The sequence below is a fragment of the Salmo trutta genome, chromosome 33, assembly GCF_901001165.1.
Source record: "Salmo trutta chromosome 33, fSalTru1.1, whole genome shotgun sequence".
Taxonomy (NCBI): Eukaryota; Metazoa; Chordata; class Actinopteri; order Salmoniformes; family Salmonidae; genus Salmo; species Salmo trutta.
The window spans coordinates 5310045-5323720 of NC_042989.1; the positions used below are offsets into that span (position 1 = coordinate 5310045).

Below are 13676 nucleotides of genomic sequence, written 5' to 3' on the forward strand. Positions count from 1 at the left end.
GTTGGCAGCCTGGTTTAACCCTAGGATGGAGGTGTGGTTGTGTTAACCCCCTGTTGGCAGCCTGGTTTAACCCTAGGATGGAGGCGTGGTTGTGTTAACTAGCTGTTGGCAGCCTGGTTTAACCCTAGGATGGAGGTGTGGTTGTGTTAACTCCCTGTTGGCAGCCTGGTTTAACCCTAGGATGGAGGTGTGGTTGTGTTAACCCCTCCTTGGCAACCTGGTTTAACCCTAGGATGCAGTTGTGGTTATGTTAACTCCCTGTTGGCAGCCTGGTTTAACCCTAGGATGGGGGTGTGGTTGTGTTAACCCCCTGTTGGCAGCCTGGTTTAACCCTAGGATGGAGGTGTGGTTGTGTTAACTCCCTGTTGGCAGCCTGGTTTAACCCTAGGATGGAGGTGTGGTTGTGTTAACCCCCTGTTGGCAGCCTGGTTTAACCCTAGGATGGAGGTGTGGTTGTGTTAACCCCTCCTTGGCAACCTGGTTTAACCCTAGGATGCAGTTGTGGTTATGTTAACCCCTCCTTGGCAACCTGGTTTAACCCTAGGATGGAGGTGTGGTTATGTTAACCTCACCTATGTTACCCCATCCCCATCCTTTTGACTTTTGATGAGCCATTTGTATAACAAAGCTGCTACAGTTGATATTGTTGACAGTGTGGGTAAAACTTGACTGTAAGGGGCTGTAAGGTGCATGTGAGGCCACAGCAACTGTTCACAGAACTGTTCTATCATAGACACACATCATTCACAACCTTCTCTCCCAGGGAACATGGGAGTCATAAGGATGGATCTAATAGAATCAGCGTTGAGGAAAATTTGTTTCTGTAAACATGCCAAGCCCAATATGAGATTAGCCATGTGATAGGCTATATTTCAAAGGGGAAGTGCTGTTTCTACGCTGCTAGCAGTGATACAGGGTTATCAGAAAGTCGTCTCTTATGATTCGGTTACGTATTATGTTTGTTCAAAATGATGTGATGTGCTGCTACTTAGGATCATGTTCGGCAGGGAAGCCATTAGGCCTACTGTGAGCATTATTCTTTAGACAGTTAAGTTCTCTAGCCATAGTGGTGTGTGTGTGTGTCTGTCTGTCTGTCTCTCTGTGTGTGTGTGCGTCTATCTCTGTGGGTGTGCGTGCGTGCGTGCGTGCGTGTGTGTGTGTGTGTGTGTGTGTGTGTGTGTGCAAGCCAGGAGCTTATGGTGTGTGAAAACAGGGAGTGTAATTACGCCAGACATAAGCGGTGTGGGGAAATTATGAGAGGGAACTAGTAATTTAACAAGGAGGTCTACAGGGGGAAGGCTTCTAATGGGAAAGTGTCCCAAACGGCTTAATTACAGCAGCTTAATTATCAACAACGAGCCAGAAGCACCCAAACACCATAACTCTCACACGTGACCCACACACAAACACAGCAAACGCACACACATTCAATGTTTTTTCTTTATTTGTACTATTTTCTACATTGTAGAATAATAGTGAAGACATCACAACTATGAAATAACACATATCATGTAGTAACCAAAAAAGTGTTCAACAAATCACAATATATTTTATATTTGAGATTCTTCAAATAGCCACCCTTTGCCTTGATGACAGCTTTGCACACTCTTGGCATTCTCTCAACCAGCTTCACCTGAAATGCTTCTCCAACCGTCTTGAAGGAGTTCCCACATATGCTGATCACTTGTTGGCTGCTTTTCCTTCACTCTGCGGTCCGACTCATCCCAAATAATCTCAATATGGTTGAGGTTGGGGGATTGTGGAGGCCAGGTCATCTGATGCAGCACTCCATCACTCTCCTTCTTGGTCAAATAGCCCTTACACAGCCTGGAGGTGTGTTGGGTCACTGTCCTGTTGAAAAACAAATGATAGTTCCACCAAGCCCAAACTAGATGGGATGGCGTACCGCTGCAGGTAGCCATGTGTGGTAGCCAGGTGTGGTAGCCATGCTGGTTAAGTGTGCCTTGAATTCTAAAATAAATTATAGAAAGTGTCACCAGCAAAGCACCCCCACACCATAACACCTCCTCCTCCATGCTTTACGGTGGGAAATACACATGTGGACATCATCCGTTCACCCACATCGCGTCTCACAAGGACACGGCGGTCGGAACTAAAAATTTCAAATTTAGACTCAAGACCAAAGGACAAATTTCCACCAGTCTAATGTCCATTACTCGTATATCTTGGCCCAAGCAAGTCTCTTCTTATTATTGGTGTCCTTTAGTAGTGGTTTCTTTGCAGCAATTCGACCATGAAGGCCTGATTCACGCAGTCTCCTCTGAACAGTTGATGTTGAGATGTGTCTGTTACTTGAACTTTGTGAAGCATTTATTTCTGAGGCTGGTAACTCTAATGAACTTATCCGCTGCAGCAGAAGTAACTCTGGGTCTTCCTTTCCTGTGGCGGTCCTCATGAGAGCCAGTTTCATCATAGCGCTTGATGGTTTTTGCGACTGCACTTGAAGAAACTTTAAAAGTTCTTGACATTTTCCATATTGACTGACCTTCATGTTTTAAAGTAATGATGGACTGTTGTTTCTCTTTGCTTATTTGAGCTGTTCTTGCCATAATATGGACTTGGTCTTTTACCAAATAGGGCTATCTTCTGTATACACCCCTACCTTGTCACAACATTTTAGTCATTTAGCAGACGCTCACAACACAACTGATTAGCTCAAACGCATTAAGAAGATAAGAAATTCCACAAATTAACTTTTAAGAAGGCACACCTGTTAATTAAAATGCATTCCAGCTGACTACCTCATGAAGCTAGTTGAGAGAATGCCAAGAGTGTGCAAAGCTGTCATAAAGGCAAAGGGTGGCTATTTGAAGAATCTCAAATATATTTTGATTGAACACTTTTTTGGTTACTACATGATTCCATAGTTTTGATGTATTCACTATTATTCTACAATGTAGAAAATAGTACAAAATAATGAAACACCCTTGAATGAGTAGATGTTCTAAAACTTTTGACCGGTAGTGTATGCAATACGCATGCTGCACACACACACACACACACACACACACACACACACACACACACACACACACACACACCAGGCCAAGCGGAGGAATCTTCTCTGGATTCTGTGTCTGTTAAACAAAGTCTGAGAAGTCATCACAGACAAATAATCAGTAGACTACTCCGCCTTGGACAACACTGACACAACTACCAGCATGCAACAGTACTGCCAAAGGAATGGGAAGGAATGTCCAGTGGGACAGTGTTGCTACCTCGTATATAGACCTCTTATCATACTATAACTGAATTGTACTGAAATCCACTCAGAAGGAATGTCCAGTGGGACAGTGATGCTACCTCGTATATAGACCTCTTATCATACTATAACTGGATTGTACTGAAATCCACTCAGAAGGAAGACAACATAATAGCTTCTGCCCTCACATATCTGATAGCGTTTACCTCACACAACTATTAACATTTAACTACTGGTTAGATAGAAGCAAATGAAGGATTGTATAAGTGGATGTATGTGTTGCAATTTAGGTGTCATGTATGTAGGCCTCCAGTAGCTGCCTAATATTGATAAAGCCTAACATTTACATTTTTTGCCCGATTCCATTTAGTTTTTTCTCAAATACCGTTTTCTCCGTTTTATTTTTCCAGGTTCCCGATAACAAAATGATGATAATGGTTTTCGCTCTCAAAATCACCCTTTTAAACATAAAAGCATGTTCTAAGTCCACAACCATGCTTAAACCACATCAGGAGACTTTTGAGGTCTGGGAAAAATAGAAGAAATGTGGCTTTTGAGGTGTAGTTAGGCAACCCTTTAATCCAAGTGCGCACCAGCAAGAGACCGTTGTTTGGTTAGCGATGTTTTTGTAGCGCTCATTTGATTGGCAAAGCAAATGGCCACTGAATTGATTTAAATAATCATGATATCATTCTGCCAGGTAGGCACAGGTTACTTTGTAGTTCACATTTAATTGAGAAGGTTTTTGGGAAAGCTTTTCCATCTCTGCTAGCAGAAGGATGCCATTAGCATCATCGCTAACGGCTGTACAAAGTGTAGACATGCGCCTGCACCACATACAACACACAGAGACAGGTGCATTCCTGTGCCGTTTCAGGAAGTTGCAGGAAAATATTAATCACTGATGCATTTTGTTCATGTTTTATGATTAACTCGGGCAAATGAATGCGTTTTCTAATACGTTCAATACACTTAGTTGATTTCCTACTAAGTTCAATACATTTTTGAATATTGTTGAATTCCGTTTTAATGTCTGGATTCCGTAGCTTTGTTCGGTTTCTCCACAACGTGAATTTTATAGGGTCCTACAAACATTCCTGTCAGAAGTTATTAACCTCCATAACATAGACTTCAATGTACTTGTAATACAGTCAGATTTGGTGTAAAATCTATTTAAATTCAGTCAATTCCAGAAGTAAACTGACATTACTATTTCAATTCAAATTTTCCTCATTAAAAAGCAATTTAATTGGAATTGACCCCAACCCTGAATACAGTATATAAATTGTGTGTTTTTAATTGAATGTAAAGTATTTACATGTATACTGTAGGTTCAATATTTCCAAATTACGGTTGGTTGGTTGGTTGGTTGGTTGGTTGGTTGGTTGGTTGGTTGGTTGGTTGGACTAATTTCTATATCAGCTGTCATGTGGACCCATCTGTTCTTCAGCCCCTCAACACTGTAAACCCCCTCTCTCCTCCATTTCCCTTTCCTGTCCCATCCCCCCATCCATCCCTTCCTTCTCCTCTCCCCTATCCACTCCAGCTGAGTACACACAGGCATTTGTAGTCTACTACGTTGTTACTATTGCAGCGCTCCTTTGATAATGGCATGTCTCATTAACCAACATGCACCTGACTCCTGAGGGCTGAGGGGCCTATAGGGGCAGTGGTAACAGAGAGAGAGAGTTTGTTTGTGTGTGAGACCGAGACAAAGGGCACAAACATACAGCAAAACAAACAACCATCCTCCCACCTCCTCCCCTCTCCAGCAGCAGACAGGAAGGAACAACATTCAGCCTGTGTTCCCACTCTGCATCCTCTCTCCATTCTGCTCTTTTTCAATTGAATACACACAACACCCCAAGGCCAAATGGCCTTTGCTGTGGTTAAGACAATGGCTATTCAACATTCACACAATCCCATGGCAAAGGTTGCCATTCTACATCTACATCCACTAACATCATTCATCTGACCCTGGCTTTGAATGTGGTTTGATTTGGTGAGGTACCAGTTACATTCAACACTAGGGTCAAAGTCACTCTCAGACACTCTTGGCTTCTTGTTGCACATACTTTAGAACATATTTTCAGCATCCAGCTCTCTAAAATCTGAATTCCAAATCAACCCTAGGACCACAGCCATTACGGGGATACTGTAGCTGTCTATCTTTATTTAATGCTTTCTGATTGGCTGGGTGGACATGTGGTATATACAGCATTTGGCTTCCACCCCTCTAATCTTCTCAGATCTACAGAAGTGGCTAGAGAGTAAAGGGTTGATTTGGCATTCAGCATTAGATGTGTCCCTCTGTAAGGTGTGATTGGTACAGCCTCTGGGACACATGTGTTTGGGTCAGCTCCTGCTCCCTCAGGCTGGCTGATGCAACGGCAGTGAAACTATAGCCCAACTATCCTTCAATCCCTTCAAGCGAGGTTTCCTCGCTCTCGCTCTCCGTCTGTCTCTATCCTTGTCAGTGTCCCTCCCTGAATTTAACAACCTTGTGAATTGGGCTTGCTGACGTAAATGTTCTCTCCAGGCTGCAGCCTGGAGCAAAGTGGATAAGTAAAATTACTGGCATCCTGTCTGTCTCTATTAGTGTCATGATAGTGTCACGATACCACCATTTTACTAATGATACAATACCAGGTCAAGTATCACGGTGGAAAAAAATCTGTGGTCTAGCGTCCTGTTCCCCCGGATGCTTGTTCCCATTTTCTAAACGTTCTGCTCATGTGCTACGCAAATACCTGTCACTGAAATTAACACTTCTACTCAATACAACGCATTGAAACCTCGCCTTGACTGAGGCGACAGACGACCTCCAGAGCCAGGGGATTGAAGGGAAGTTGGGCTATAGTTTCACTGGCGTTGCATCAGCCAGCCTGAGGGAGCAGGAGCTGACCCAAACACATGTGTCCCAGAGGCTGTACCAATCACACCCTATTAGTGTCAAGATAGTGTCACGATACAACCATTTTACTAACGATACAATACCAGGTCAAGTATCACGGTGGAAAAAGATCTGTGGTCTAGCGTCAAGTCTAGGTCTAAAAGGCTCCTTAAAAGCTTTTACCCTCAAGCTATAAGACTGCTGAACAGTTAATCAAATGGCCAGCTGGACTATTTGCATTGAACCCCCCCCCCCCTTATTTTCTTGTGTAATTTAATGTACTTTTTTTACTTCAGTTTATTTTGTAAATATTTTCTTACCTCTATTTTAATAAAACTGCATTGTTGGCTATGGGCTTGTAAGTAAGCATTTCACGGTAAGGATGTATTCGGCACATGTGACAAATAAAATTTGATTTGATTTGGCTGGAGGAATGGGAGGAAGGAATATACATGCATAATGATCTGCAGGTCATTGTGTCAGTAAGGGGAATCACTGCATGAAACCTTCTACTCTTCAGTTAACACACACACACTCTCCCTCACTTCCTCACACACTCTGTCACCCTCTCTCTCATACTAAACACACATTAATTTGATGTCATTCAGCGAAATACAACTCGTTTTAATGCACATTTTTTCAAATACTGCACCAAACATTTTAGTTAGATGTAAAATTGCGTGACTAAGATCTCTGCAAAAATGTAAACTCAAGAAATCTGTCATTAATTTTAACTGAATTAATTAATTTGGACTATTTTGAAGTGTATACAAGCTACGGCATCTTAAGATGGACAAACAGTACTGTTGCTGCTTTTTCTCATTTTCAAGCGAAAATCTGTAAAGGGAGTATGTGAGCACACTCGTTTGGCTAGGTGATGCATACGGAAGCCTTTAGCTGCTCTTCTGTCTGTCCCCGCTCTGCTGCAGCATCGCATTAGAGGAAACTAGGGGTGTGCCGATATCGGCATACTCATATTCGTAATCGTATCCGTTTTATCACACTTGGTACTCGTAATCGGATTTACTCGTGATCAGAAAACCCGGAAGTGCGCTTTAAATGCCGGTAAAGACTATAGCTCAAGTGCGCATTACTGCACTATCACTCCGAGTGCATCTCAGAGCACATCGTTAAGTTCCTTCATTACTGCACTATCACTCCGAGTGCATCTCAGAGCACATCGTTAAGTTCCTTCATTACTGCACTATCACTCTGAGTGCATCTCAGAGCACATCGTTAAGTTCCTTCATTACTGCACTATCACTCTGAGTGCATCTCAGAGCACATCGTTAAGTTCCTTCATTACTGCACTATCACTCCGAGTGCATCTCAGAGCACGTCGTTAAGTTCCTTCATTACTGCACTATCACTCCGAGTGCATCTCAGAGCACGTCGTTAAGTTCCTAAACAACCCCAACAGGTGAAAATGTACATGATTTACTTACTTAGTCCTATTCAATTATCAACAAAATAGGGCAAAAAATTGCCTAATGCATGGCTGGCTACTACTGCCTGCATTTATTCCAGACACAGATTTAGATGAAGGTAGGATAATTCGCTTGCCCCATATATTGTTTTACTTTCGAGAGGAGCAAAATGTTTCTCTCCCAACACTTATGCCGACACATTTGTACAATCAAAATAACTATATACATTTGTAATTTTATCTTCTAATGATCTGTTACTTGGTAAACATGTTTGGGCGAGAATAAATAAAAATAGCAAGCAAGCTTGGGCTTGGATCATGACATAACGACAGACGTTGTCAGCAATGGAATAATTCTACGGATAAAGTAGGCCTACTCAACAACACCAGGTAGATAGACAAAAACAACCATCTGGCCTCAGCAAAGTTGACAGCAAATAACTAGATTGAACAACAATGACTAGCTACGGATTCTGATTCATACACGATGTTTGGAGAAGGGTAGACTAGGCCTTCCCTGTAGCTCAGTTGGTAGAGTGTGGTGTGTGCAACAACGCCAGGGTTGTGGGTTCGTTTCCCACGGGGGGCCAGTACCAAAAAAAAAAATGCATGAAATGAAATGTTCACTACTGTAAGTCGCTCTGGATAAGAGCGTCTGCTAAATGACTAAAATGTACTTGTGCCTTGAGATGAGTGACTGTGAGTGAAACAGCCATGCAGCCTGCCTGTTTCTATACAGACAAAATAACTAGCCAATGGCTGTTTAGAGCTTCACACTGTTTGAGTGAAAGAGAAGCATGCTGGCAGCTGATTTTATTTTTTGATATTTTTTTTTACTGATGTCGTATTTGGAAAATTCTCCATATCCGTTATGATACTCGTTTTGTCCGAGTACTCGGCACACCATTCTGTTCTCAGGGGAAGCCTGGTTGTAGGTAGATAATGTTTGAGTTGCATCAGGGACAATATTAGCATTTTACCTAACCCTTTTCCTAACCTTAACCTAATTATCCTGACCTTCCACATTAATTATCCTAACCTGCTTCGAAAAGTCACTTCTGCTAGTCAAAATCGGCAGATATGCCCTGAGAACAGTCTTGGTTCCCACTAATGCGATACAGCTGCTTTGCGTGTGAGTAGCCATAGCAACTGCTCCATTTGGCTGCTGCTCAGCACTCATGAGACTGTACACAGCAGATAACATCCACATTAAGAGATTTTGGCAATGAAAGCAGCCCTTGTACTTTTCCAGAGTCGGATGAACTCATGGATATGGACATTTGTAATTGTGTACGTCTCTGCGTGCATCTGAGGTAAAGTAGTGACTGGCTACAACTGGAGCGAGGCGAGAGAGTGAGCCGAAGGAAGGGGAGGGGGAAATGGCTATTTTGTATAGATTTTAATAAAGTATATTATATTAGGCCTACACAGTTTTTTTTGTATGAAATGCTCCACACATTACATATTTATAACCCCCCACCCCTCCCCCCCTCAAAAAAGCTCATAACTATTCCTGTACTGCCCAATCCTGTAGACTGTCTATCCTGTCCTGTCCAGAACTTGATTATAGAACTTGACGGAATCCCGCAGGAATGAGTCAGCCGTTACTGGGTGTTATTATTCAGAGTTACAGCTGCATTCAAATATATTGTAGGGCCCTATAGTTTTGCGAAAAACTAAACGCAATCAGGCGAAAAATAAAAACGATTTTTATAGGGCCGAAATATTGGCACCCTTGCACTTTTCTTAAATAATTCCCTATTTCTTCTCAAATAAGTTCAAATTGAAAAAAACATTTGGTCCCCACACCTTATTGGATTTTCAACATTGCAGAACCAATTTTATTTTTGTTGACTTAAGTTTAAACAATTTGTTTAGAAAATAAAGACATGGCATGGACAAAACTATTGGCACCCCGGAGCTAGTACTTGGTTGCACAGCCTTTGGCAAAGATAACTTTTGACAAACTCTTCTTGTAGCCATCAATGTGCTTGCTGCATCTTTCTACTCGCTGGCCACTCCAGAACAGTCCAGTGTTCTTGAACCATTCATAGGTGTTTTTTGATGTGTTTGGGATCGTTATCCTGCTGGAAGACCCACAACCTTCATTGGAGACCCTGTTTTTGGACACTTGGTTGAACATCAGACCCCAAAACACCTCATAATCTGCTGATTTCATGATGTCTTGCACACGTTCAAAGTCCCAAGTGCCAGAGGCAGCAAAGAAACGCCAAAGCATTCAAATAAAATAACGCTCACTACAATCAAATATGGGGGAGGTTGGATAATGCTGTGGGGTTGCTTTGCTGCCTCTGAAACTGGGGGGATTGAATGTGTGCAAGACATCATGAAATCAGCTGATTATCAAGGTGTTATGGAGTGCAATGTTCAACCCAGTGTCTCTGTTGAAGTTTGTGGGTCTTCCAGCAAGACAACAACCCCAAACACATCAAAAGCACCCTGGAATGGTTCAAGAAGAAACACTGGACTGTTCTGGAGTGGCCAGCGAAAAGGCCAGATCTGAATCACATCCATAGCCAATGGCAAGATCAGAATAATAATAATAAATAACGCCACTTAGCAGACGCTTTATCCAAATTGACTTAGTCATGCATGCATTCATTTTAGGTATGGGTGGTCCCGGGAATCGAACCCACTACTGTGGTGTTAAATGCGCCATGCTCTACCAACTGAGCTACAAAGGACCAAAACAGTAGTTAGTGGAGGGTACCCCTCAAACATTGATGAATTAGAGCAGTTTGATGCAGAAAAGTGGGCAGAATTCAAGCTCATTGGTGGCTCCAAGAAGCGTTTGTTGGCAGTTATCTTGGCCAAAGGGTATGCAACCAATATTTTTTTCCATGCCGTTTTGTCTTTGTTTCTGAATTAAAATTGGAAACGTAAGCTTACAAAAATAAAATTGTTTCTGCAATGTTGAAAATCCAATAACAGGTTGTGGAGAACCAAAGTATATTTGTTTTCTATTTATTTGAGAAGAAATAGGGAATTATTTAAGAAAGGGTGTCAATATTGTATGTTCTCTAGCCATAGTGGGAAAGGGTCACACTGTGTGTGTGTGTGTTTGTGCCTCCAGTCACCCAGGCTGGATAATGGTATGCGTGTGTGTGGTATCGTATAGGGGGAGTGGATGGCTGGAGGATAGCCAGCGGATAGACAGCTGGACCATCCCCCTACACTGCAACACACACACACACTATAACTCACACACTCATAACCCAGGCACCCCTTTTAACAACCTCTCTCCTCTTACAATAATAACATCCATTTAAACAAAATAGCTTTTTTATTTGGTCAGTTTATCACCTAACCCTCATACAATGACAGAGGGCTGGCTGGCATAGCCTTCTGTCCCTCTGCGCACACACACACAATGACAGAGGACTGGCTGGCTGGCGTTATAGCCTCTTCATGTCCCTCCTATCCCACTCATAAATTGTCCTTAGATACTGTCACTGTTTGGTTAGAAATCATTGATTTAGAGGCTAATCTGTGATTTGGGGGAATTTCCCCTGACCCCTGCACCTATTATCACAGGTGATATGCTATGTTGTGTTAGTGGGAGGTCCAACTGTAGTTACTGTCTGCATCTTCCTTTTGTTTTATTGCAGTTGACAGTGAAACTGTCTTGGAGACAAAATTAACTGCCTGGTGGGAAGTCAGTCGCTGAGCTGAGGGGGGTCTGAAACAATCCTTCTGAAACAATCCTGCTCACTCCAGGTGGAGAATAGAGGGAGGGAGAAAGGGGGCGATAGGGGAGGTGTACTGTTAAGGAGTGCGTAACTGGCTGCAGGGAAGTCAGGCGCAGGAGAGCAGAAATGGGTAGCAAACGGAGCCCTTTATTGAGGCTAACAAAACACGGCACTCAGAAAACTAAACACACAATAACCCAGCGCAAACAAGCCTGGAGTACTCATACATTTACACAACAATTCCACACACAGACATGGGGGGAAACAGAGGGTTATATGCAAGACGAGTAATGAGGGAATGCAAACAGGTGTGCGGGAAAACAAGACAAAACAAATGGAAAATGAAAGGTGGATTGGCGATGGCTAGAAGACCGGTGACGTCGACCGCCGAACGCCGCCCAAACAAGGAGAGGGACCGACCTCGGCGGAAGTCGTGACGTACTGTAGGAAGCGGCCTGACGTCCGGCTGATTGTGGCCTGCCATGATTAGAGAAGGTGTTTCCTGTAGTGAAGTTAGCTGGTCCTGCAGGCCTCTTCTGGACTATTGTCTGAGGGAGGGAGAGGGAGGGGGGTATAATTGGAAACTTGGCTATAATTAGGACCACTCCTGTCTGGGGAAGTGTCTGGTTTGGTCTGGGAGAGAGACTAAGACTGGTGAAAGGGGATAGAAACGGGGTGGATGAGGAGGAGTGGGGTTGGGGGAGTCAGAGAGGGGGATGTGGGAGGGGTATAGAGAGAGAGGAAGGGGGAGGAGAGGAGGGATATTAAGGGATCTAGGTTAGCTGTTGACACCCTGCTGTCCAGCTGTACCCGGCCTTGTGCATCTGCCGTCTGTCTGTGTGATGATGACATTATTACAGCAGCGTCCTGTATAGTGCACTAGCACCCTCAGACAGTATCCTAATGCACCCTTCTCTGAGCTCTGAGGAGTCAAGAGAAGAGTCAGTGGAGCGAACAGAAAATCATTGTACTGTAAAGCAATGACCTACATTCTCTAAGGAAATGAAAGTAACAGCCTTCTGAGAGATAAGGAAGTGTAGTCATTGATTTCAGTGAAAAATGCCTCATTATTTAAGCGTGTTTATACTCATGACGTCTTCTCGTCCTCTCTCGCTCGCTCTCTCTCTCCTCTCACGCTCTCTCTCCTCTCTCTCTAGCTGAGAAGGTGTCATCTCTGGGGAAGGACTGGCATAAGTTCTGTCTGAAGTGTGGCCGCTGTAACAAAACCCTGAATGCAGGGGGACATGCTGAGGTGAGCGATAATCAATGATGTCTATGGGTCTGTAGGCTCACAGGCATAGGATCAATCCCTATAGGTCCACGAGGTATAACCTAATCAGAAAACTCAGTTTTATATTGACTGATTGACACACACACAGACACTCAACTCATACACTCACTCACATTACATCCAGATACGGTTGAAGTCAGAAGTTTACATACGCCTTAGCCAAATATATTTAAACTCAGTTTTGCACAATTCCTGACATTTAATCCGAGTAAAAATTCCCTGTCTTAGGTCAGTGAGGATCACCACTTTATTTTAAGAATGTGAAATGTCAGAATAATAGTAGAGAGAATGATTTATTCCATCTTTTATTTATTTCATCACATTCCCAGTGGGTCAGAAGTATACACTCAATTAGTATTTGTTAGCATTGCCATTAAATTGTTTAACTTGGGTCAAACGTTTTGGGTAGCCTTCCACAAGCTTCCCACAATAAGTTGGGTGAATTTTGGCCTATTCCTCCTTACAGAGCTGGTGTAACTGAGTTAGGTTTGTAGGCCTCCTTGCTCACACACACTTTTTCAGTTCTGCCCACAAATTTTCTACAGGATTGAGGTCAGGGATTTGTGATGGCCACTCCAATACCTTGACTTTGTTGTCCTTAAGCCATTTTGCCACAACTTTGGAAGTGTGCTTGTGGTCATTGTCCATTTGGAAGACCCATTTGCGACCAAGCTTTAACTTCCTGACTAATGTCTTGAGATGTTGCTTCAATATATCCACATAATTTTCCAGCCTCATGATGCCATCTATTTTGTGAAGTGCACCAGTCCCTCCTGCAGCAAAGCACCCCCACAACATGATGCTGCCACCCCTGTGCTTCACGGTTGGGATGGTGATCTTCGGCTTGCAAGCCTCCCCCTTTTTCCTCCAAACATAACGATGGTCATTATGGCCAAACAGTTCTATTTTTGTTTCATCAGACCAGAGGACATTTCTCCAAAAAGTACGATCTTTGTCCCCATGTGCAGTTGCAAACCGTAGTCTGGCTTTTTATTGGCGGTTTTGGAGCAGTGGCTTCTTCCTTGCTGAGTGGACTTTCAGGTTGTGTCGATATAGGACTCTTTTTACTGTGGATATAGATACTTTTGTACCTGTTTCCTCCAGCATCTTTACAAGGTCCTTTGCTATTGTTC

General features: G+C 43.1%; 1 protein-coding gene across 1 annotated transcript in view; it reads left to right on the plus strand.

Annotated features, from left to right (window-relative positions):
- crip2 (cysteine-rich protein 2) overlaps positions 1–13676 on the plus strand; it is a 45472-nt gene that overhangs the window by 16274 nt on the left and 15522 nt on the right. Inside the window, exon 2 of the mRNA XM_029729583.1 lies at positions 12410–12504. Coding sequence (XP_029585443.1) covers positions 12410–12504 — 95 coding nt within the window. The remainder of the gene's footprint in view (positions 1–12409; positions 12505–13676) is intronic.